This window comes from Notamacropus eugenii, chromosome 4 (assembly GCF_028372415.1).
Source record: "Notamacropus eugenii isolate mMacEug1 chromosome 4, mMacEug1.pri_v2, whole genome shotgun sequence".
Taxonomy (NCBI): domain Eukaryota; kingdom Metazoa; phylum Chordata; class Mammalia; order Diprotodontia; family Macropodidae; genus Notamacropus; species Notamacropus eugenii.
Window position 1 is genome coordinate 65,405,403 of NC_092875.1, and position 25,818 is coordinate 65,431,220.

Below are 25,818 nucleotides of genomic sequence, written 5' to 3' on the forward strand. Positions count from 1 at the left end.
TAATATTTTTCAGCACAATTTCTGAGTACAACGTACTAGGGCATAGAGATATTGCAAACAAATATAAAAAAGCAGAAATAGTTAATACTCTTTATAGGCCATAACACGATAAAAATATTCATTAGCTCAGGGATTACAAACAAAAGATACAGACTCAAATAGAGACTTAATAATGAAATCCTAAATAATGAGTAGGAAGGAGAACAAATCATGAAAGTAATTAATAACCGTGTAAAAGAAAATGGTAATGATGAAACGAACATACCAAAATCTCTAGAAAGCATCCAACACAGTCCTCAGGGGAAAATCCTTTCCTTACATTAACAAAATAGAAAAAAAAGATTAGGGAACTGATTATGTAGTTTGAAAACTTAGAAAGCCAATGAATAAACTTAAAATAAGCATAAAGAGAAGATATTCAAATTAGAGGGAAAATAGATAAATTGGAAACCAACACCCCATAGAAATGGTTAACTAAAAGCTATTGTTTAAAAAAGGCTAATAAAATTGATAAACCCTTAGCTAACCTGATTAAAAAGAAGAAAGCAGAAAATCAGATCAATAAAATAGCATATGTACAAGGTGAAACCACAACAAAAACGTAGGAAATTAAAAAAAAAATCAGAGCATATTATGTACAATTATATGCTAATAAAACTGAGAAACTAAGAGAAATAATAGAATTTACCACCTTTTTAAAGAGGAAATTTTGACCCAGAGAGCACTAGGAACTTGCCTAAGGCTACACCAATTTACTAAGAGATTGACAGGGTGGGAGATTCCAACTCAGTCTTCCTCATTCTGAATTCTTGGTTGTTTTCTCCTTATACCATCCTATTTCCTGTTGGCATATTCACCCATATCACTTTCCAACCTTGTTCACCTTTTGTATTTTGTAAATCCCAACAGGGAAGTCTTTGATTCTACCTTGTGCCTTTGATTACATAAAGGCAATAGGAAATAAAAATCATGTCTTTGATTTCCAAAAGAGTTTTAATGAAAAGGCATCACACAAAACCCCACCCAAATCTAGGAACTCCAACCTCAAACCCCAACTAAAAAACACCTGAACCTGCCAGGGCATTTTGTGGCTACAGATTCTTGGAGGAATCTTTGGTGACTTTCTTCAATTGTGGTAAGGAAGTCCAGGGACTTGGGAGAGGTGATCACTCTGAAATGTGAGACACCCTCATGCTTTTCCTTAGTCGACCAATAGCCTATGCTTTTTTTTTTTTAAAGTCAGGAAGGTCCTTCCAAGGTCAGTCTTGTTTGTTCTGAGGTGCTAGGGTTCTAGGCTAGCCCCTTTCAGGTTACTAGGGGAAGCACTGGGCTAGGACTCAAGAAGGGAAAGAGAAGGGAGCTCTTGATGCTACAAAGAGTTAGTGAGTTGTTGGAAAAGACTTATTAACATTTGTGTGCTTTAAAAGTTTTCAAAGTACTGTAAACACATGATCTCATGGAGAGGCAGTATGCTGGAGTAGATAGGGCATTGGACCTTTAGTCACAAACACATGAGTTCAAATCCCACCTCAGCTACTTACCAGCTGGGGAGGTTACTTCAGGACCCTGGGTTGAGGTTCCTCATCTTTAGAATGAAGGAATTGGACTTGATGGGATCTAAAGTCTCTAAATCTGGAATCTTATGGTAATTTGATCTTCACAACAATCCTATTTATTATCTTGACTTTATAGTTGAGGAAACTGAGGCTCAAAAAAGGTAAATGACCTGTTCAGAACCACATAACTATTGGAAGGAGGATTCAAACTCTGGACTTTCCTGATTCCAAGTCCAGCATTCTCTATTATGCCATAATATCTCTTCACCATGTTAATTTTACAGTTAGAGAAATTGAAGCCCATAGAAGTTAGGTGACTTACCCAAGATCTTGCTATGTTCTGCTTCGCTCCAGAGAACACAAACAAGAACTACAGAGGGGGCAGATTTCCATTGCTAGAAGAGAAAGCTTCCTAATGATCACTTGTCCAAGAGTTAAAAGAGTTGCTTCAGGAGGGCAGCCAATGTTCCTTGTCTTGCTAGTTCAGGAAGCAGTTACATAGTGCGTTGAAGAGATAGCACCAGGCCTGGAATCAGGAAGACCTGACTTCAAATCCAGCCTCCAACATTTACTGGCTAATGGAACTCTGGGTGGGTCTGCCTCAGTTTCCTCATCTATAAAATGAGGATTGTAATAGCACCTGCTTCACAGGGTTGTGGTGAATAAGGATCAAATGAGAAAATGTTTGTAAAAAGCCCTTAGCACAGTGCTTGGCATATTTTTGTGTTGCTAAGTCTTTTTCAGTTGTGTCTGACTCTTCATGACCCCATTTGGGGTTTTCTTGGCAACGATGCCAGAGTGGTTTGCCATTTCCATCTCCAGCTCGTTTTATAGATGAGGAAACTAAGGCAAATAGGGTGAAGTGACTTTCCCAGAGTCACACAGCTAGTAAGTATCTGAGGTCAGATTTGAACTCAGCAAGATAAGTCTTCCTGACTCCAAGCCCAGCACTGTATCCACTGTGTCACACTTCATATATGTATGTTCTGTTCCCCTCCTTCCCTCTTGCTGAAGGTCTTCAAGCTGAGGCTGGAAACCCCACTTTGGGCTGATATAATTGAGGGCATTCTTGTTCAAGTGCAGGTTAAACTAGATATTCCCTATTTGCCCTTCCAACTGTAAGATTCTGTGGTTTCCTGAGTGATGAGCCCACGTGCCCTGAGTTGTAGTGGGTAGCCACCTGTCTGATACATCATTCGGAGGTCAATCCTATTTCCCTCTGGGTGTACCTGCTTCAAAGATTGCTGCCTTTGCCAGCTTCCAGGTTGGGAAGACCCTGATGTCTGGATGGGTAAGTGCAGGGCTGCCTTCTTGGGTCCTGGCATTGCTTCCAAGGTGCCATCAGAACACTTGAGGTTTGAACCAACCTCTCCACTTTAGAGAACAGACCCAGTCCATTACTGGCTCAACTTACAATAAGGCTGCCTTGTTGCCCACAATTCAGTGAACCATCAGTGAGAGGTCTTAGTGTAGGAACCCGTTTATTTATTCATTCCTTCAACAAACATGGATTATACTCCTGCTGTGTACAGAGAGATGTTTCAGATGCTGGGGGAGACTTGGGTTTAGATAAAACTTAGCCCCTGGTCTTATGAGCTTACAGTCTTATAAAGAAGACAACACATTTCAAGGTACCCATGACAGCCATGCTTTCCTCAAAACCAGACCAGAGCATGGCTCTTAACCAGCTCTCTACTTCCACCCCAGCAGTTATTCTTGCTCTGTTAACACCACTATTTATAAGGCCTCTGACTGATGAGTGTCTGAATCTCCACTGGGGGAAGCATCCATACCAGCCGCACTCTCTTCAAGCCTGGACCATCCCAGGACTGCTTCTTCACCATGTCCCCAGACTGCTGCCCCCACCCCCACCCCAGCACAGCTTTTTAAGTCCTGTTCAGTGTTGTCACCCCCAGTAGAATGTTAGCTCCTTGGGCAGCCTTCTTTTGCCCTTATATCTCTTTTGGGTTATGCTGGTATTCTCAGCACTTAGCGCACTAGCACATTGCCCATATCTCTGTATGAACTTTCTATCTATCTATCTATCTATCTATCTATCTATCTATCTATCTATCTATCTATCTATCTATCTATCTATCTATCTATCTATCTGTCTATCTGTCTATCTGTCTGTCTGTCTGTCTGTCTGTCTGTCTGTCTGTCTGTCTGTCTATCTATCTACCTACTTACCTACCTCTCTCTAATCTATCTCCCTCTCCTCTTGTCCCCTCTCCTCTCCTCCTCCTTCTTCTCCTTCTTCTTCTCTTCCTCCTCTTCCTCTTTCTTCTTCTCTTCCTTCTTCTTCTCTTTCTTTTTCTCTTTCTCCTCCTCCTCCTTTTCCTTCTACTTCTTCTCTTTCTCTTTCTTCTCCTCCTCCTTCTTCTCCTTCTATTTCTTCTCTTCCTCCTTTTCTTCTTTCTCTTCCTCCTCCTCTTTCTGTTTCTTGTCTTACTTTGGATATGACAAATGCCTGAATTTTGTCAATAACTGTGTTGTAATCCGCTTCACAATTCCCATTGTGTCTAGGACTTTCAGGTCTTCAAAGTGGCTTCATCTAAGGGCCCTGTGGAGTGAAGTCGGGTGTATAGTCCCTGAGGTTTGGTGAGCTCCTTACAAACAGGATTTTGTTTACTCCTTGGAACAGCCCTCTGAGGGAGGTGCTGTTATCCCCATTTTAAAGATAAGAAAAATAAGATTCAGAAAAGTCACAAGACTTCCTTCACCTGACCTCACTTATAAATATTATAAGAAGGAATCTTTCAGGGACTTGCCAAAGTGAGAGCACAGTTTGTAATTTTGCATCCTGACTTTGTAAATGAGTGCTTTTTATTTTTAAAATCTGTTTATTTTTAGTTTTTAACATTCACTTTTATAAGATTTTGAGTTCTAAATTTTTCTCCCTCTCTCCACTCCCTCCTCCCCAAGACAGCATGGAATCTGATGGAGGCTATTATACATTGTGATCATATTAAACCTATTTCCACATTAGTCATGTTGTAAAGAAGATTCAGAACCAAAGGAAAAAACCATAAGAAAATACAAAAGCAAAAATAGTGTGCTTCAATGTGCATCCATACTCCATCGTTCTTTCTGTGGATGTGGATGGCATTTTCCATCATGAGTCTTTTGGAGTTGTCTTAGATCCTTGCACTGCTGAGAAGAGCTAAGTCTATCAAAGCTGGTCATCTCACCATGTGGCTGTTACTATGTACAGTGTTCTCCTGGTTCTGCTCACTTCATTCAGCATCAGTTCATACAAGTTTTTCCATTTCTTATGTAACAATAGTGTTCCATTACACTCATATACCACAACTTGCTCAGCCATTTTCTAATTGTAAATGAGTGCTCTCAAAGTGGTTGAAATCAAGCTGTCCTCTTAAGGAAGCTTCTCTCCTCCTACATGCTGTGTTGCTGTTCAATCCTTTTTCAGTCATGGCTAATTCCCTATGAACTTGTTTGGGGTTTTCTTGGCAAAGATACTGGAGTGGCTTGCCATTTTCTTCTCCAGCTCGTTTTACAGATGAGGAAACTGAGGCAAACAGGGTTAAGTGACTTGCCAAAGCCATACAGCAATCATCTGAGGCTGAATTTGAATTCACCAAGAGGAGTCTTCCTGACTACAGGCTTAGTGCTCTCTCCACTGAGCCATCTAGCTGCCCACATGCTGTGTTAAGTTTGTATAATTTATGAGAAAAAGGTGTGCAAGGTAAATCTCAGAACAACCCCTGCCCCAGCCCTCCCAGATTCCTTAAGGAAGAGATACAATGGCATTAGTGCTTTCCCTCTGTTCATTATCCTGTAGATATCTTGTTATTCATAGCTGTTTCCATGTTGTTTCCCCCATTACACTTCCAGGGGTGGGGAGCCTGTGGCCTTGAGGCCACATGTGGCCCTTAAGGTCCTCAAGTGTGGCCCTTTGATTGAATCCAAACTTTGCAGAACAAATCCCCTTGAACAAAGGATTTGTTCTGTAAAACTAGGACTCATTCAGAAGGCTGCACCCGAGGACACCGCAGGTTGGCCTCGAGACTGCAGATTCCCCAACCCTGCTACTATTAGACTCCGCCATTAGTCTCCAATTAGTCTTCAAGGGCAGGCCTTGTCTTTCACCTCTCTTTATATTACCAGCATTTAGCACAGTGCTTGGCGCATTGTAGCCAATTAATGTTTATTGATTGACTGCTGCTCTAGTGATTTTCCTAATGCATGGATCTTCCCATACCACTCCTGTACTCAATAAATTTCAATACCTCTCAGATCAAACACAAATTCAAAGCCCTTTACAACTTGGCTCCATCTTACGTTTCCAACCTTATTATATATTATTCCCCTTCACAGTTGTATGTTATTGTATATTATATATTCTTTCTCTTCACTCAAATCAGTCTGGCCTTCTTGGTGTCTTCCATATATTGACTTTTACACTGACTGGCCCCCATGCCAGTCATACATTCTTACCTCCCAGTCACCTCTGAGAATCCCAAGTTGCCTTCAGAGGTCAAGATGCCTTGCCTGATCATCCCCTCAGCCCCTAGTGCCTCTTTCCACTTCCAGCCTCTGTTTCCTTACCTGTAAAATGGGGATAATAATAGCACCCACTTAACTGGATTGTTGTAAGGATCAAATGAGGTAACACCTAAAAAAAGCTTTGTAAATCTTAAAGCTCTATATCAGTGCTACCTATTAATGTTACTATTTTGTTCTTTTTTATTTTGTCTCTCCAGGGCCTGGCACATAGTAGGCACTTAATAATTGCTCATTGATTGACTGGATTCTTGTGGCCCCACCAAGATGAGTGCCCAGAACTCCCTGGGCAATATTGGAGATGAAAATGAGGAGCAGCCAGGTGGGTACAGCTTGGGGCTTGGGGTCAACAGGGAGGTGGGTGGGGCTCTGAGGAAAGGAATAGGTCATAGTAACCTGTAAGCTCAGGGAGTCAACAAAAATGACCCAGTAGATCAAAAAAATGGGAGCTCTCAGAGAGGTACTATGGTGTCTAGGATGTACTGGGAGGCTGGAATCAGATTGTAGAGCCCTAAATGCCAAGCTAAGGAGTTTATACTCTGTCTTCCAGGCAGTAGAGAACCAATGAAGCTTTTTAGGGGAATGGGGTTGATTATTTGGAGGTAGAGGTAAACTGGAAGCAGGGAACAAGGTCACTTAGAAGCTAATAATCCCCTTTCCCCTAATTTGGAGCATTTTTATATGATTGGTGATTACCTTTCTTCTTTTGAGAACTTACCATTCACATGCTCTGACCATTTATCTATTGGGGAATAGCTCTTGCTTTTATCTATGTGATTCAGTTTCTAGTCATAGGTTAGACTATAGGTTGCAAAGAAGGTGCTAACCTATATTGGACTCCAGGAATTCCCTAGACCAGTGAAATCACGGGTCCTACCCCTATCCGTACTAAGTACAAAGCATGGCACTCTTAAAGCTTCTGATTGCGTTGACTTTTGTAATTACCGATTAAAAGGGTCAATGGAAGGTAATCTCAGAGGGAAGGCCTGAGCAATTGTGGGAGGGTGGGGAGAGATTGAGAAAAACCTCTTCTGCAGAAGATGAAAGAGATTTAAATGGAGCATGAAGGACAGCTAAAGAAAAAAAGAGTTAGAAGATGGAGTTCCCCGGCACATTTCAGTAACAAAAGGAAGGCCAGCATCTTTGGACAAGGTGTGCAGAGTCTAGTCTAAAGTCTAGGGAAAAAGGTAGAAAGGGGACAGGTTGTGAAGCGCTTTAAAAGCCGAATAAGATTTTCTGTATGATCCTGGAGGTAGTAAGAAGCCACTGGAGTTTAGTGAATAAAAGTATGGTCTTATTTTTGTTTTAGAAAAAATCACTCAAGCAGAAGGTGTTGGGGGATATTGTGGGAAGGAGATGGGTTTGATCTAGTAAGCATTTAAGTGTTTACTATGTGCCAGGTTCTGGGGATAGCTCCTAGCCTGAGGGAGTTTACATTTTATTGGAGGAGATATGTAAATAAATTGCTACATGCCTGATAGCTAGAGGGTAGGGAGTCCTAGCAGCTGGGGAGGGGGGAATGCCTCCTAGGAGGGGCCTTGTGGCTAGAAGCTGGCCCGATGAGAGGAGAACATTTCAAAGGAGCAGCAGCCTTGTCAGAGCCCATGGCGATTCCTTGATTCCACTTTGTTTATCATCACCAGTGAACCTCAATCAGGGCAGACAGCCAAAGCATCCTCCCTTCTCAGAGGAGATGCTGGCTTCCCTCCTGAGGTATAGTTAGGCCCTGTTTTCTCATTAGTGAGAGTCGGTGAGTGGGTGCTTGGCTCTCGTTTCAGATTTCACTTGGGAGGTGAAAGCCAACGACAGTGATTACCACAAGCAATTCAAGAAGTCATTTCTGTGTTGGAAGAGGACAAAGTATTCGGTGAGCCTTGGACCCATCAGCCCTAGCCCCCAGCTCCAGACCTGTGGGGTCTGGGGGTCTGGGAAGCCTTGGTTTAACTGATGAGCTGGAGTGCGTCTGTACCTGGGGAAAGGCTTGTGGGGCAGAAGGGCCCCTATGATTGGAAAGAATCCTGAACTAATAATAAGAGTGAATGTTGATATATTTGGACATATAGGTTCTTTCCTTTGATCTTCATTTGAGGGAGGTCCTATGTCTCCATTTCACTGATTAGGGTTAAGAAAGTTTAATGACTTGCCCAAGGTCACACAGCTAGTCACTGTCTGCAGTGGGATGAGAACAGAAGTCTACTGACTCCAGGTTCAGGCTCTAAACTCTATGTCAACACTGAGAGTCTGAAGGTCTGGGCTTAAGGCAGCAACTTTGTCTAAACTTGCATTATGACCTTGAGCAAGTAATTTTCCTTTCTCTGGGTCTCAGTTTCCCTCTCTGTAAAATGAAAAGGGGGTAGGGTGGAGAAAATGATCCTAAAAGTCTCTTCCAAGTGCTTTATTCTGCAAGAGGAGTTCTGGTAACTTGGCAGATGGGAGGTAAAGGTCACAGGGTTACAAGGACCCAGGCCTTTACCTTCCCTCAACCTCCACATCTAGTCAGAGTCTTAAGTCTTGAGAACTGGGTCTACAAACATTTATTAAGGGGTTACTAAGCAGGCCAAGCACCCTGCCCTTAAGGAACACATATTCAAATAGGGAAAATGACGCAAATAATTAGGAATAAGCAATAGAGAGAGAGTCAGAGACTGAGAAAGGCCTCCAACAGAAGCCTGCTATGTGATATTCTTATACTTGGGAAGACCTGAGTTCAAATCCTGTCTTGGATACTTTCTAGTTATATGACCCCAGGTGAATCACATAGCCTCTCAGCTTCAGTTTCTTCATCTATAAGATGGGGATAATAAGAGTACTTACCTAATGGGGTTGTTGCTTGTAAAAATGCTCTATAAATGATGATGATGATGACTTTGAGCAGGATCCTGGAAGTTCTTTGATCTGGGCTGGAGCTTTGAGACCCCAGTGCTCCTAGGGCAGGCAGGAGGACCCAGCTGTCCTCAGGCACTCTCACCACAGTAGGGGCTGTTGTTATTTTAGGGTAATGCCATCAACACGGCCAAGTACAACATTCTGACCTTCCTGCCCCTGAATCTCTATGAACAGTTTCATCGAATAGCCAATCTCTACTTCCTCTTTGTTATTCTCCTGCAGGTGAGTTACCCCTTGGGTGCTGGAAGGAGGGGGAGTCAGCATCTGCTCTGACTGGGACAGAGCATGGATATGGATACTGCCCTTCCAGAAAGTGTGGGGCAGGGGAAGGAGAGCACTGGCCCAAATGTCTGGCCCTGCTGCTCACTTTGTGCCTGTGGGCCTCAGTTTCTCCATCTGTAAAATGAAGAGAGTTGAACTAGATGGTCTCTAAGTTCTCTTCCATTTGTAGTACAAATCCTACCAACTCCTGACATTTCTATAGTATCTTCAGGTTTGCAAAGGGCTTTAATGCAATTCAATTAAGTAATTAAACTTACTAAGTTTCATCTGTATAGTTCATATAGATACGTAATTGTTTACATATTGTCTTCTCTTCTAGAATATGAGCTCCTTGAGGACAGAGACTGTGTATTTGCCTTTCTTATCTCAGCCCTTAGCATAGAGCTTGGGATACAGTAAACACTTAATAGATGCTTACTGGCTGACTGACTGACTACCTGACTCTGTACTAGGCATTAGGGATACAAAGACAAAACTGGAACCATGTCTGCCCTCAGGGAGCTTATATTTCCATTTGGTCATTAAGGTCGAGTGATTGGCCTGACTCCATATCTGTGACACCATGTTGCCTCTCTGTGCTAGAGATATTACAGGGTTGATGCAGATGGCCTAGAATCCCTGAGAATGGGATGGAGAGTATATGAAAAAGGTGGGTAGCACCTTCTAGTGGTGCTAGTGGTGGTGACTAGGCAGGTATTTGGGCAAGGGAGGGAGGAATAAAGTAGCTAGTGCATGGGTCTGGGATTAGTGAGCACAGTTGCTAAATATGCCTGGTGAGGATTTCGTGTGTGGTTTGAGGAAGGAGCAACCACTAGGCTTGATTAGCCCTCTTGGTGACCCCCTTGGGAGGCCTACCCATTGTGGGCATGTTCTTGGTATGATTGAACACATGGGCACTTTAGATGACCCCGGAGAGAGTTTGTTTTGGCTTACTGATCACAATCTCTGGTATAAAGGAAATATTTGGGTTGGTTGGGTGAGCCATGGAAGGGAATGACTGCTGAGCTTGGCAGGAATGCAGAAGCAAAGAAGACTGTGGGAGGGCAGCCATGCCAGGGTGCGGCAGGGATGGAAGCCAGGTTGGCATAGAGTTAGCCTTCTTCAAGATTTGAGTTTAAAGGTCACTGGTAAGGGCATGGAGGACCAACCATTTCATCTGTGATGATGGAGGTGACTGGGTCAATGTCTTGCATTTGGATAAGAGACGGTATGGTATAGGGCAGAGATGGGCAACCTATGGCCTCGAGGCCACATGTGGCCCTCTAGGTCCTCAAGAGTGGCCCTTTGACTGAATCTAAACTTCACAGAACAAATCCCCTTGATAAAAGGATTTGTTCTATGAAGTTTGGATTATATTCCCCTATACTACAGGGAAAAGATCTGGGGACTTAAGGAAAAGTTTTTGTTAAGTTATTTTTTCAGTTGTGTCTGACCCTCTGTGACCCCATTTGGGGTTTTGGTGGCAAAGATCCTGCAGTGGTTTGCCATTTTCTTCTCCAGTTCATTTTATAGATGAGGTAACTGAGGCAAACAGGGTGAAGTGACTTGCCCAGGGTCACCCAGCTAGTTTCTGAGGTCGGATTTGAACTCAGGTTGTCCTGACTCCAGACCCAGAACTCTATCCACTGCTCCACCTAAAGACTTTGCTTCAACTCTTAGCTTAGACATTAAACTAGCTAGGTGATTTTGGACAACTCCCTTTAATTTCCTGAGCCTCAGTTTCCACAGCTGTAAAACAGAAATAAAAAGATCTGTGTAGACACTCCTGGGGTTACTATGAAGAAAACATAATTTATAAACCTGAAGGAGCTATAGAAACGGCAGCTACGCCTCTTCATCACATTGATCTCCCACCCAAAGCGATCCCCCTGGTATCTTTCATTACTTGTGGTCCCACCTTCTACTTTGCCTCTTTACTTCTATTTTCTTCTCTTTTCTTCTTTCCCTTCCGCATCTTCCTTCCTGTTCTGCCTCCTTCTCTATATCCCTCCTCTTTTCTCCTTTCCCTCTCTCTTGTCATCTCCTGTCTTCTTTCCCCCTTCCCTTCTTCCTTCTCTTTTCTCCTTTTCCTCCTCTCTTCCCCTTCTCTTCCCACCCCTTTTCTCCTCTCTTCACTCATCTCTTTCTTCTCTCTCTCTCTGCCTCTCTCTCTGTCTCTTTCCCCATTTCTCTCTGCTTCCCTTTCTCTCTTCCTCTTTGTCTGTCTGTCTGTCTGTCTATCTGTCTCTCTCTCTCTTTCTCTCTCTGTCTCTCTCTGTGTCTTTTTATCTTCCCCTCTCTAGTGGGGTCAGTTCAAGCATTAATGAAACACCCTGTGTACCGAGTACTATGCTGTGTGCTTGGGAGATGGAACAAAACCATGATAATCTGTGCCTTCCAGGCCCTTGTATTCTACTGGATTCTGTTAGATCAGGCTCAGACTGTAGAGGGACTTGAATGCCAGGCTGAGGAGACTGAACTTTTTGTTGTGAGCACTGGGGAGTCATGGAACATATTCTAGCAGGGCAAGGGTTTGACCAAATCTGAGTTCTCCTGAGTGATCCACTCGGGACCTGCCATCTAGGGATTTCTTTGGTATCTATTCTTGATCCAAGCCTGAGTCCCTTTGGAGGTTGCTTCCCCACTCTTGAGATGATTTCCCTTATGCTAAAATTACCCAGAGGCCCGGGAGACAGCAAAAGGTGTGTTGGGCCAGGCCAAATTTTGGCTGGATCCAAGATGGGGAGAGTGAGTCCTGTGTACATCAGGTCAGTGACTTGGATTATCTTTGTCTCAGACCATCCCAGAGATTGCTACACTGCCCTGGTTTGCTCTTCTGCTGCCACTGGCCTGTCTCCTCACCATCCGAGGGACCCGAGACCTGGTGGATGACATAGTGAGTCCTTGAAGATGAATGGGAATACTGGTGGTGACTAGGGGAGAGGGGCTGGCCTGACCCCTAGAGAAACTGGCCTCTGATCTTGCAGCTTGACTGACAGACACTGATCTAACCCCCAGAAGAGGGAGGAGGGGGAAGGTAGACCCTGGGACCAGGTGCACTATGACAAGGAGACTCAGAAAGTGGTGGTCCAGAGCCAGGTTAAAGAGAAGACCACACAGTGTGGAGAAAAACTACTCTGTGGAGGAATATTGGTGGTGGAGGGTGAGGGTGGACTGTGATGAGAGTAGAGTAGAAAAGATTTTGGAAGTGAGATGCAAAGAGAAGATGGAGATATTTGACCTGAGAGGTAGAACAAGAGTGCCCCTTCAGATATCAGCACCCAGGAGCAAGGCTCTGGCTGCCTTGTTTTGGTTGTATAGAGCAGTCTTGATGGATGGGTCACCATATTGGATCTGTTGATTTTTTCCATCCTACTCATGGCTATTTCCCTTCTTCCTGGTCCAGACTGTCAGTTCCCATCTCAATATGACCCCTTGGGATCAAGAGAAATTAATATTATACAATGATATCAATAATTATTGATTAATTTGTGGTTTTATACACTACAAGACGATGAGGCAAAAATTGGGGAATGTTATCATCTGATATACATACTCACCCCTACCTTAAGTGTAGCCAGAGTTGGCAGTTTCAGCCAATGTGATGGTCCCCAGGCAAGGCTGAGCCTTACCCAGGAGGAGAGGATGGACAGGGTTGAGGGAAGAAAGGAAAGAAGGAAGAGGGATGTGAGTTTGAATCCTGTGTGACCTTGGATAAGTTACCAACCCCTCTGGGCTTCAGTTTCCTCATATGAAAAATGAGGAGGTTGGATTTGATGACCTTTAGGGTCCCTGGTACCCCTAAATCCAAGGTTCTACAAGGGTCACACAGTGGACGTTTCATTCGTTTTTCTTCTCTCTGCCCCAGGCCCGACACCGGAGTGACCGGATGATCAATGGTAGACCCTGTGAAATTTTGCTGGGGAAAAGGTGAGTCACCATGTCAGGCTAGCCTGAGCCCTGCAGCTCTGGAGAACCTTTCTCTCACATGAGAAGTGTTTCCACTTATGAAGAGAGGGAGGAAGCATTTTGCTCTGGTGATTTTCCTTCCTGACTCCTATTTGCTCACCATTAGTGGCCTAAGTAGGTCAGTGCCATGGAGTCCTTAATTCTTAGCAGAATGAATGGTCGATATTTAGCATCAGGGGAGTTCCTGCAATTTTAGAAGATCCAGCTGAAGTAGGGGTTGTACACCCAGTGTCCCAAAAGTCTCAGGGAAATTTTAAGCTATTAAAAGCAGATAACTATGGAATGTCAGAGCTAGGAGGACCCTTAAGAAGACAGAATGTCAGACCTGGAAAGGCTCTTAGAACCCCCCATGTCAGAACTGGGAGAGTCCTTAGAATACAGAATATCAGAACTGGGAGGGCCCTTAGAACATAGGATGTCAAAGCTGGGAGGGCCTTAGAACACTGAATGTCAGAGCTGGGAGGGTCCTTAGAACACAGGCTGTCAGAGCTGGGAGGGCCCTTAGAACACAGGCTGTCAGAGCTGGGAGGGCTCTTCAATGATAGAACATGGATTTTAAGAGTTGGAAGAGATGAAAACCTCTATGAACTGATGCAGAATAGTAAATTGAGCAGGGTTTGGAGAACACTTAATACAATGACGACAGAATAGAGAAAACCAGATTTGAAAGCCTTTGGAATTCTGATCAGAGCAGTCCAAGCCCAAGCGAATGAAGGTGAAGCCTGCCACTCACCTCCTGCCAGAGACATGGTGAACTTAGGGTGCAGGATACATTTTGGGTGTCACTGCTGAGGGAGTTTCTGTTGGGGACTATGCAGCTATGACAAGGGCCTTAAGATTTTTAAAAATTTGCTCAGTGGGGAAGACCTAGTGGGAAGGGCAGACTAATAAATATATTTTTAAAGAGTTGAAAGGGACCCTGGAGATTATCTAACACACAGCTCCCTCACTTTACAGTTGATGAATTGGTGACAATATTCTCCTAACTCCCAATCCTGGACTCTTTCACTTCCTAAGAATTCAGAGACCAGGCCCTCCTTTCTTCCCTCATTTGACTTACAGTTGGGGGACAGAACAGTGGGGGCCGCATTTGGGGGTAATAAAATCTGCTGGGGATAGGGGGTAAAGCCACTTTCCAACCTCTAGACACAGAAAGGTTACTTTTCACTCTGGCCATCCACTTGAAATGGAACCAAGGCAAATGCAGGCTTGTGGCAAGAACCAGGGGAAGGACACCCACCGTGGACCATTGCCTAACTCTACTCATTCCACTGAGGAATTTCTCTTTGTAGCTTCTGTAAGAAGAGATGGAGGGATATCCAAGTAGGTGACATTGTCTGCTTGCAGAAAGATGATTTTGTCCCGGTAAGTCAGCCTTCAACCACTGTAGGCTTAATAGTGAGGCCCTAGTTGACCAATCTTAAAAACCAGAGTCTTTTGCCCGGAAAAGATTGCCAAAGGCCATCTTAGCCATCCCCCACCTCAGAATCCATCCAGGCTTCTTTAGTCGAAGGTCATAGTCTGCAAGGAAGGAGATTGCTTGGTGTAGTACAGTAGAAAGGGTCTTGGATTTTCACTCACAGCCCCAAGGTTCAGACCCCACCGCAGACACAAGGTCCCTTTCCCTTTCTGAGCCTCAGTAGTCTCATTTGTGAAGGGAGGGTTATAATTGCTTTCCCTCCCTCTTCTGATTGATGTGAAGAAAGCCTGAATTGCTTGGAGAAATAGAAAATAGGAATCACTGTTCTGAAATCCACATCCCACCTTTCCACTTCCCTCCCCCACCCCAACTTAGTTTTCATCACCATCCTTCCTCAGATCTAACCTCATTTTCTCTTGCTGTAATGCCCCACATTCATTCTTGGTGGGGCATTCAAAGGCTGACCTGCTCCTCTTGGCCAGTTCGGAACCTAGCAGCCTGTGCTACGTGGAAACTGCGGACATTGACGGGTGAGGATGTCAAGGTGTCTAGGAAGCAGTGGGAGGGTGGAGGGCCAGCATCAGTAGGAGCAGGGCTAGAAATCCAGGGCCCTCGGGAGATCTGGTGACATGACTGATTCCTCTCGCCCCCAGTCTTCAATTTCCTTTCCCCTCTTTACATGGATGTCTTTTTTGCTGTCATTCTGATTTCCTGCTGTATTTCCCCACCTCTTTTCAACCCTCTTTTATAAGAGAGAAAAACAGATAAACAGTACTGAGTGAAAAAGCAGTTATGACTGATAGTGGATGCAACCATTTGTCCATATATAGTCCCCACCTCTTTACCAAGAGGACCCAGCCTTCAATCAAATGAGAAAGATCTTTACTTACAAGAGTATGCTTGGGTAAAACTTAGTAGAGCTGGAATGGACATTTGAGTTCTCCTAATTTAAGCCTCTCATTTTACAGTTGTAGAAACTGAGGCCCAGGGAGGGATATTTAGCTTGGTCAAGAAGGGAGTGGGGGATGATACATATGATATGTGATAACCATCTTCAAATACTTGAAAAGTGCTTATGGAAGAGGAATTAGATTGATTTTGTTTGACTTCAGAGGACAGAATCAGGGGCCATGAATGGTAGATATAAAGCGGCAGCTTTAGGTGTGAGGTCAGGGGGAAAATGCAAACCAATCTTCCTAGCGGTTAGAACTGTCCAGAAAGTGCAATGGGCTACTTCCTTGGGAGGTAGTGAGCTCCCCATGACTGTAGTTCTTGAAGCACAGACTGAATAACTCTTCATCAGTTGAACTGCAAACATTCTTGGTCAGGTAGGAGATGGACTAAATGTCCTTGGAAACTGCTTTCAGCTCAGATTCTCTGATTCTCTGAGGTTTACGTGACCTACTTAAGATCACAAAGATGGCACAAATTGGCAGAGACAGGATCCAAATCTATTAATCCTTAATAATATTGCTTATTCCTTTTTTAAAGTGTATTTTATATCTTTTGCTTTTTATCTCAGCTCCTTTCCCAGTATACTTGTCTCTTTTCCAGAAAGTCACTTCCTATAACAAAGAATGAAAAGAGGAAAAGAAACCAGTTTGACAAAACTAACCAATGTATCAGAAAAATCTGATATTCAAAATATACAGTGTACCAGACCCGTAGACCCTCACCTCTACGTAGATGTGTGGAGAGGTGCCTTCTTATATCTCTTCTTTGGGGCCAAACTTGGACATTGTAACTTCTCAGCATTCAGTTTCAGTTGTTTTGTTATTTTTTCCATCAATCTTGTTGTATCATTTGTGTATCATTTTCCTGGCTCTGCTCACTTCACTTTGCATCAGTTCATGTAAGTCATACTGTGCTTCTCTAGAGTCATCGTTTTCATTGTTTTCTATAGCCACCATGTTCTACAACTTGTTTACCACCCTCCTCCCTGTCAATGAATATCTCCCATCTTTCTGCCTCTTTTATGGTTTATGATTTATACAGTCAAAAAAAGAGTAAGCTTCCTGAAACCAGGGATAGTTCTATTTTTTGTTTTTGGCTTCTCACTGCCTGGCACCTAGTTGATGCCTGATACTTGCTTGCTGAATGAATGATTGAATGAACTCTGTAAGGAAGGTCATGCTTGAATGATGATCCTCATTTTTATAGATAAGAGAGAAAGAGGAAGTGATTTGCGCAAGGTCACACAGCTAGTAAGTATCTGAGCCAGAATTCAAATTCAGGTCTCTTGACTGTAAGCCCAACTACTCTGACTTTAACTTTACTTTCTACTTTAACTTTCTGAACAACATACCCTACTTCTAAATTTTCGCTGGGAGGGATGGGGAGGTTGTCACAGAAAATAAAACCTGGCCTTTGCCCTCATCGGGCTCATAGCCTAGTTTGGGGGTTTGACCTGGAGACACATAAAGAGTTAATTAACTAACTAATATTTATACATTTATACAATTTTTATACAATTTTACAATTATTTTATTACAATTTTGCAATATAATATTATACAATATTATTACAATCATTTTATTATTTATACAATATTTTTTAACTTGACAAAGCATTTTCCTTTCAAAAGACTTGTGAGGGAGGTCTAGTGTAACTGAAGTTATCCTCCTTTAACACAGGAGGAAACCATGATTCCGAGAGGTGAGTGGCTGGCCAGGGGTCATGTGACTGCTAAGAGTCGGAGTCCAGAAGCTAACACAGATTTTCTGCCTCTTCTCACTGCCTGGCTCCCATGTGATAGCCCTGAGTGGTTTTACAAAGTCCGCTGAAGTAGGTGGGGTGAACATGCTCATCACCATCACTGTGGTTCAGAGCAGGTGCTTTCTCTGAGTAGTGACTTGGTGAGGGAAAAGATTTTGAGTAGTTTCTCTGACTCATAGGACTCCTGAACAAGTAACAAGGTAAGGAATCCTAGACTTAGAGTTGGGAGAGGTCATCTAGTTCAGCCCCTAGCCCTCTGCCCCATTTTACAGATTGGATCAGAGGGTTAAAATGAGTAGTCCAGTATCACTTGGTAGTAAGTTAGTAAGTGGCAGAGTCAGAATCTGAGCCCAGTTTAGCTCTAAATCCAGTGCTCTGTGGTAGGTTTGAGAGTCAGAGGATCTAGGAGCTACTTTCACTTCTGGTAGTTTTCTAAAGAAGTGGCTGGCGAAGGCCATCTTCCTGTAGAAGATGCGTGTGTGTGTGTGTGTGTGTGTGTGTGTGTGTGTGTGTGATGTTCTATGAGGTTTAGTACTTTCTCAGTCCTGGGAAACCTGCCTCATGGTTGCCCTATCCCTGTCTTGTTGCCAGAGAAACCAACCTGAAGTTCCGCCAGGCCCTGATCATCACTCATAAAGAGCTAGTCAACACAGACAAGATGGCAGCCTTTGATGGTGAGCAGTTGCTAAGGAACCATAGGCATCAATGGAAGAGCTGTGTGTGCTTCTTGTCCCTAGCAGGTGTGGCCTTCGAAGACAAGTTAACAAAGGAGAAGAGACTGGCTGATCTACCCATCTACTAAACTCAGTTCCCCTCTTGTTCCCTGGCATTCTCTCTCCTGTCCACCTACCAAATTCTACTATGATTTTCAAATCTCCTAACTTCTCTGGACTTCAGGTTACTCTTCTGTAAAATGGGGGAGTTATACCAGCTGATCCCCCAAATATCTTCCAGTTTTCATGTTCTTTATTCTCTGCTGTCCTGCCTTCTGTATCTTCCCTCAGGACCCTTCCAGCTGATCCTGTCTCTCTCCTTTCATTGACTGCCAAGCCCTCTCCTCATTCACTTCTTGATCCCTCGAACTCTGGCTTTAAACTTGATCTTCTGCAAACCTTATTCTCTTCAAAGGCATGAGGGATTTATTAATTGTCAGATCTTCTGGCCTTTTATCACTTGTCACCCTTCTTGACCTTTTCGTATTATTTAGCAACTGTTAGCCTCTCTCTTTCTCTGTTTTTTTTTTTAATTAAAAAAATTTTGAGAGGGAATGGGGAAAACTGCTACTAATTTGACAGCTCCTTCTCAAATGCCTTCGGAAAGGGAAAGAGGAAAGGAATAAACATTTATAAAGCACCTACTGTGTGTCAGGTACCTTGTTAAATAATTATTCTTTACAAATATTGTCTGATTTGATTCACAGCAACCCTGGGAAATAAGATGCTATTATTATCCCAATTTTACAGTTGAGGACATTACAACAAACAGATTAAGTGAATTCCCCAGAGTCACACAACTAGTAAGTGCCTGAGGTTGGATTGGAACCCATGTCTTCCCAAACTCCTGGCCCAACATCCTATCCAACGGTCTATCCACTGTACCACCAGCTGCTGCCTTTACACCTGTAGTACTCAGCTCACACCCCTTCACCATACACTAAGACTCAGCCCTCAGTCTTTTTTTTCTTATAATCTCTAGCTTGGTGACCTCATCAGCTCACCTGGGTTCAGTTCTCTCCATGCTGATGCCTCTCAAATCTCTTTATTCAGCCTTAGTCTTTCTCCTGAGTTCTATTCCTGAGTCACTGGAAGCCTACTGAACATTTGTAACCGAGGATCTCAAACTCAAACTCAAGAACTTAACATTTTTCCCCTAACCCTATCCCTCATCCAGCTTTCCCTATTTCTAAACAAACCATCCTTCTTCAGCAACTGCCTCTCCCTCACCTTGCACGTCCAATCAGTCCCAAGTCTGCTCCTTCTTCTCTCATTGGTCTCCCTCTGCACTCCACTGTCAGGCTCTCATATCACCTTTCATCTAGCCTCTTACAGTAGCCTCCTCACTGGGCTCCCTGCCTCCAGTCTTTCCTTTCTCTCCTTTCACACAGTAGCCAAGTTAATATTCCTAATGCTGAGGTCTGACCATGCTCCTCCTCTACTCAGTAAACGTCTTGTCCCTAGGATCAAAATCAAGCTCTCTTGTTTGGCATTTAAATCCCTTTATCACTTGGTTCCATCCAATTTTTTTTTTTAACAGGCAATCTGGTTTAAGTGACTTGCCCAGGGTCAGACATCTAGTAAGTATCTCAGTTCAAATTTGAACTCAGGTCTACCTGACTCTAGGTGTCCATTGTGCCATTTAGCTGCCCCTGGTCACTTTTCTAATCTTAATACTCCTTACCCTCCTTTTTTGCATCTACAGCCTAGATTGATTTATTTGCTTCCCCACATGTGACATGTTCTTTCTCACCTCTGTGTCTTTGTACAGGCTGGGTCCCATGCCTGAAATGACCTCCTTTCTAACCTCCTGGAATTACTCTGTTGAAGTATCACCTTTTACACAAAACCTTTTCTGATCCCCCAAGCTGCTAATGTTTCCCTCCCATCCCAAAATACCTTATATTGGGTTGGTCAATGTTTTGTTTACCCTGGTAGGATATAAGCTTCTTGAGGCTTAGCTAGGACTTTTTAATTTTTATCTTCATCCTCAGAGCCTAACATAGTACCTTTCATGGAGGAGATAGTTAACAAATGCCAGTTGAATGGTTCAACCAGTGGTGGTTCCAACCTAGCCTAAGATACCAGCTATGTAACCGTGTGCAAGACCCTGTACAATTTCAGCTCTGTTTGCCTCAGTTTCTTTGTAAAATGGAGATAATACCTACCTCCCAGGGTTCTTGCACGGATCAAATGAGATTAATTAATTTATTAAGATTAATTAATTAAAATGAATTGTAAAGTGTTTAGCATGGTGCTCAGTTCATACTTGGTGCTATATAGCTGTTAGCTACTATTATTGCCATTAATTGACTTTTTCTGTTCTAACAGTCCTCTCAGCACTGATATTGTGTGCTCGAAGGGCCCTGGCATTCTGCAGGGGCTTTGTTTCAGTTGGTTTTATATTCTGTCATAACTGCCTTCCTCATTTTGAGTGTCTGAGGCCAAATTTGAACCCAGGTCTCCCTGACTCCAGGCCCAGAACTCTTACCAACTTTCCGTACTTCCAAACCAGCGATCCTTCTTCAGCTCCTCCCTTATCTTTAGCTCTCTTGGACTCAAATCCCAGCTATGACACTTTGCCAAGAGACCTTGGGCCGCTCAGATATTTCATCTCCCTGAACGCTATAAATCTCAAAAATGGGGAAGGTGCTTCTTATACTCCCTACCTCATGTGGTCATTGTAAGGACTGAACGTCAACTTTCAAAGGGCTATAGAATTTGTAACTGTAATTGTTATTATTTCTGAGAGTGTGAGATGGTGGGCAGGGAGCTGGCTTTGGCATCTTGGGAGTCATAGCTTTAAGTCTCACCTTTGACACAGACAGACTGTGTGATTTTGGGCAAGGGGCTTTACCTCTCATTCAGATGCTTAAATTGCAGAGAAAGTGGTATAGCCAGCATTAGTAGAGGCAATTTCCTCCTCTGGGAGTCCCATATATATAGCAGTGAAATTGCAGGTCTAGGCCCTATCCTACTAATGTAATTGTTGTTAGTATAGATTAGGAACAGAGAGGTTAAGGGATTCCCCAAGGCCAGCCGGGGAGTTAGGAGCCAAGGACTGTATCTTACCCCTTAGAGCACACAGGCCTGGGCTCAGAGCCTAGTTCTCAGCTTTTAGCCCAGGCCACCAGCCTCATGCTTGTTGATGTGACAGGGTTGGTGGTGTGTGAGGAACCCAACAGCCGGATGCACACGTTTGTGGGGAACTTGGAGTGGAAGGGAGAGAAATATGCCCTGGACAGCGAGAAGATCCTTCTGCGAGGCTGCAGGATCCGCAATACAGACACCTGCTATGGCCTGGTCATTTATGCAGGTGAGCCCATACTGCCCTGCCCAGGGTCTTTGCCATGGGTTTTGATCCTGCCAGAGGAGACGTGGAGCCAGGGTGAGGCAGTGAGGAAAGAGCCCTGGAAGTCTTGGAAGCTCTAGTCCTGCCTTAGCCAGGAACTGCTTGTGATCTTTCCTCTTCTCTAGTATGGGCTTCCTCATCTATAAAATAAAGGGGTCAGACTAGATGATACCGAAGAGTGCTCCTGGCTGTGATATTCTCTGTGCTATATTGTAAGGGCCCTCCCAGCTCTAACATTCTGTATTCTAAGGATCCTCCCAGCTCTGACATCTTGGGTTCTAAGGGCTCTTCAAACTCTGACATTCTGGGTTTTAAGGGCCCTCCCAGCTCTGATATTCCCTGTTCTAAGGGTCCTCCCAGCTCAGACATCCTGGGTTCTAAGGGCCCTTCCAGTTGTGACTTTCCATAATTCTATGACATTAACCCAGTGGCCACCTAACCATGGTTAGAAACTGGCCATTTCCTGGTGAGCGCCTCTTTCTCATGCCCTCCCACCAGGTTTTGATTCCAAGATCATGAAGAACTGTGGGAAAATCAAGCTGAAGAGGACAAAGCTGGACAAGCTGATGAACAAGCTTGTCATTATTGTGAGTGGCATTAGCTGTCAGCCTGACCTCTTTCCTTACCCCCCACCCCATCCCTGGGCATTTGAAGAGCGTCAGAGGGAGGGAAGAGCCCCTGCAAAGCTGGGTTCTGGTTCTGCTACTGATTCCATGTGACCTTGAGCAAGTAATTTCCCATCTTGAATTTCCACATCTCCAAAATGAGGAGGTTGGACAGAATGATTTCTAAGGCCCCTTCTAGTATGATTGTGAACCATGATTCTGGTTCCTTTGTCTCCTCCAAAGTCCATCCCTCCCCCATCCTCCCAGGGTGGACCTCATGTTTCCTGGCGACTTGGCTTGGTGATCCCTACCCTGCTGGCTTTGGCATTAGAGGTGACTGGGCTTAGAGACCACACAGACCATCTGGGGATGTGGTCTTAGCCTTGGATAGTAGAAGGAAATGTAGGCAGATGAGTGAAGTATTGGGCCATCTGAAAATAGGAAGCAGGTGGGCATCCAAACAAGCAGAGATTTGTAATTAGGCAGGCTCAGTGCAGTGTGTCTTGATAGGCAGGCAGAGCTTGACTTTGGGGCAGGAAGGTGGCATGTGTTTAGGAACAGGGCTGAGAAGTCACCCAGAGCTTTCCTACCCAGGTACTTTTTTTAAAAATTTATTTATTTATTTTTAGTTTTCAACATTCATTTCCACAAGATTTTAAGTTTCAAATTTTCTCCCCATCTCTCCCCTCCCCCACCCCAAAACATCATGCATTCTGATTACCCCTTTCCCGAATCTACCCGCCCTTCTATCACACCCCTCCATTCCCTTATCCCCATTTTCTCTCTTTGCTTGTAGGGAAAGATAGATTTCTATACCCCTTTACTTGTATTTCTTATTTCCCAGTTACATGCAAAAACAATTCTCAACATTTGTTCCTAAAACTGTGAGTTCTAACTTCTCTCCCCTCCTCCCTCCCTCACCCATCCCCACTGAGAAGGCAAGCAATTCAATATAGGCTATATATGTGCAGCTTTGCAAAACACTTCCATAATAGTCATGTGGTGTAAGACTAACTATATTTCCCTCCATCCTATCCTGCTCTCCATTTATTCTATATTCTCTTTTGACCTTGTCCCTTCCCAAAAGTGTTTACTTCTAATTACCCCCCTCCTCTCATTTTCCCTCCCTTCTATCATCCCCCCCACACCCCACTTATCCCCTTCTCTCCTACTTTCCTGTAGTGTAAGATAGATTTTTCATACCAAATTGAGTGTGTGTGTTACCCCTTCTTAAGCCAAATGTGATGAAAGTAAGCTTCACTTTTCCCTTTACCTCCCTTTTTTCCCCTCCATTGAAAAAGCTTCTTCTTGCCTTTTTTATGAGAGATAATTTGCCCCATTCCATTTCTCCCTTTCTCCTCCCAATATATTCCTCTCTCACCCCTTAATTTTATTTATTTAGATATCATCCCTTCCTATTCAACTCACTTTGTGCCCTTTGTCTATATACAGATATGTGTATAATCCCTCCAACTACCCAAATACGGAGAAAAGTTTCAAGAGTTACATATATTATCTTTCCATGTAGGAATGTAAACAGTTCAACTTTAGTAAGTCCCTTATGACTTCTCTTTCCTGTTTACCTTTTCATGCTTCCCTTGATTCTTATGTTTGAAAGTCCAATTTTCTATTTAGCTCTGGTCTTTTCATCAAGAATGCTTGAAAGTCCTCTATTTCATTGAATGACCATTTTTTCCCTTGAAGTATACTCAGTTTTGCTGGATAGGTGATTCTTGGTTTTAATTCTAGTTCCTTTGACTTCTGGAATATCATATGCCAAACTCTTCGATCCCTTAATGTAGAAGCTGCCAGATCCTGTGTTATCCTGATTGTATTTCCACAATACTCGAATTGCTTCTTTCTGATTGCTTGTAATATTTTCTCCTTGATCTGAGAACTCTGGAATTTGACTATAATATTCTTATGAGTTTTTCTTTTTGGATCTCTTTCAGGAAGTGATTGGTGAATTCTTTCAATATTTATTTTACCTTCTGGTTCCAGAATATCAGGGCAGTTTTCCATGATAATTTCATGAAAGATGATGTGTAGGCTCTTTTTTTGATCATGGCTTTCAGGTAGTCCCATAATTTTTAAATTGTCTTTCCTGGATCTGTTTTCCAGGTCAGTTGTTTTTTCCAATGAGATATTTCACATTGTCTTCAATTTTTTCATTCTTTTGGTTTTGTTTTGTAATTTCTTGGTTTCTCATAAAGTCATTAGCCTCCATCTGTTCCATTCTAATTTTTAAAGAACTATTTTCTTCAGTGAACTTTTGAATCTCCTTTTCTATTTGGCTAATTCTGCTCTTTAAAGCTTTCTTCTCCTCATTGGCTTTTGCCATTTGGGTTAGTCTATTTTTAAAAGTGTTAATTTCTTCAACATTTTTGGGGGTTTTCCTTTAGCAAGCTGTTGACTTGCTTTTCATGATTTTCTTACATCGCTCTCATTTCTGTTCCCAATTGTTCTTCTAGCTGTCTTACTTGATTTTCAAAATTCTTTTTGAGCTGTTCCATGGCCTGAGACCATTGCATATTTATTTTGGAGGTTTTGGATGCAGAAGTCTTGACTTTTAGGTCTCCCTCTGGAGACCTAATTTGTTTCTCCTCATTCAAAAGGATGAAAGAAAATACCTGCTCACCAAGAAAGTAACCTATTTTTAGAAGAAGGTTCTTTATAAAAGAACCTTTTCCCCTTTTGAGCATTTTCCCAGCCAGTTACTTGACTTTTGAGTTCTTTGTCAAGGGGAGGGTATACTCTGGGGACCTATAAATTCTCAGTTCCTCCAAGGTGGCGCAATTAAGGGAGAGGAGTTTATTCCTCTCCTGGCTGTGCTCTGGTCTATGAGCAGGATTCCCTCTACAAAGCCTCCACCAGCTCCACCAGCCAGTACTCCTCCTCACCCCAGGGCAGCCACCCAGGGCTGAGATCCAGATCAGCTGCTCAATTACCCCAGGGGCTTTAGGCCAGGGCTCCAACAATGGAAACTGCTGCTGCCTGGGGTTGGGGCTAGACTGCTGCATTCCCTTCTCACCCAAGTGAAAGAGCTTTCTCACTGTCCTTTGAAGTTTTTTTTGGCGTTTGTGAGTTGAGGAGTCTGGGACCCACAGCTGCTGCTGGTGGCCCCTTGAAGCCTGGTCCAGTCCTGTCCTTGCTGTGGTGTGGCCCACTCTGTGCTGCACTCCACTCTGTGCCTGGTGTGATAGGCCTTTCTTGTTGGCCTTCCAGGCTGCCTTGGGCTGGAAATCTCTTACACTCTATCATTTTATGGCTTCTGCTGCTCTAGAATTTGTTCCAGGTACTTTCTTACCAAACTTTGATGGGGGTTCAGAGGGGCCTTATGATTCAAATAAGATGTAATAGGTAACATTTGATCTCACAGTTTGGGGATATGGATTAGGGAAATGCTGTACTATAACTTTAGTAAAACATTTGGTCTAGAATCTCATGCTACTTTGTGGGTGAAAGAAGATCCCATTTTCTAGCTCTCTCAGGGAAAGCACCATTTCTTGTCTGTCCCCGCCTCCCCCCCAGCCAAACACAGTACTTTGTAATTACTCGGTGCTTGAAGGTATTTGTTGAATTAAAGTTGTAGGAATGTGGTCTAGATAATAGCAGAGTTAAGTAAAGATAATAATGTAAAACTAGCTAAGTTAATTATTTATTTAACAGTTTACTAAAGGTAACAGTACAGTTAAATGAATTTGGAATTGTTCAAATGACAAGACCCAAAGGTAGACAAAATATCAATTCTGGAGGAAATTACTTTTGGGGAATGCCCCAAGGATCTGTGGACTGTCCAATATCCATGACTTGGATA

At 43.3% G+C, this 25,818-nt stretch overlaps 1 protein-coding gene across 6 annotated transcripts in view; it reads left to right on the forward strand.

Moving 5' to 3' along the window:
* Positions 1-25,818, forward strand: part of ATP8B3 (ATPase phospholipid transporting 8B3) — an 84,815-nt gene that overhangs the window by 17,348 nt on the left and 41,649 nt on the right. For 2 of the 6 annotated variants that reach the window (XM_072601538.1, XM_072601539.1), the window contains exons 2-11: positions 6,281-6,402; positions 7,859-7,947; positions 9,075-9,188; positions 12,025-12,123; positions 13,096-13,157; positions 14,489-14,561; positions 15,076-15,146; positions 17,923-18,005; positions 21,202-21,360; positions 21,895-21,983. In XM_072601538.1, the coding sequence (XP_072457639.1) occupies positions 6,348-6,402; positions 7,859-7,947; positions 9,075-9,188; positions 12,025-12,123; positions 13,096-13,157; positions 14,489-14,561; positions 15,076-15,146; positions 17,923-18,005; positions 21,202-21,360; positions 21,895-21,983 (894 nt within the window). In that variant the 5' untranslated portion in view covers positions 6,281-6,347. Of the gene's footprint in view, positions 1-6,280; positions 6,403-6,510; positions 6,541-7,117; positions 7,233-7,858; positions 7,948-9,074; positions 9,189-12,024; positions 12,124-13,095; positions 13,158-14,488; positions 14,562-15,075; positions 15,147-17,922; positions 18,006-21,201; positions 21,361-21,894; positions 21,984-25,818 lie in introns of those variants that run through there. The other 4 variants (XM_072601541.1, XM_072601540.1, XM_072601537.1 and 1 more) reach the window with 4 other exon arrangements.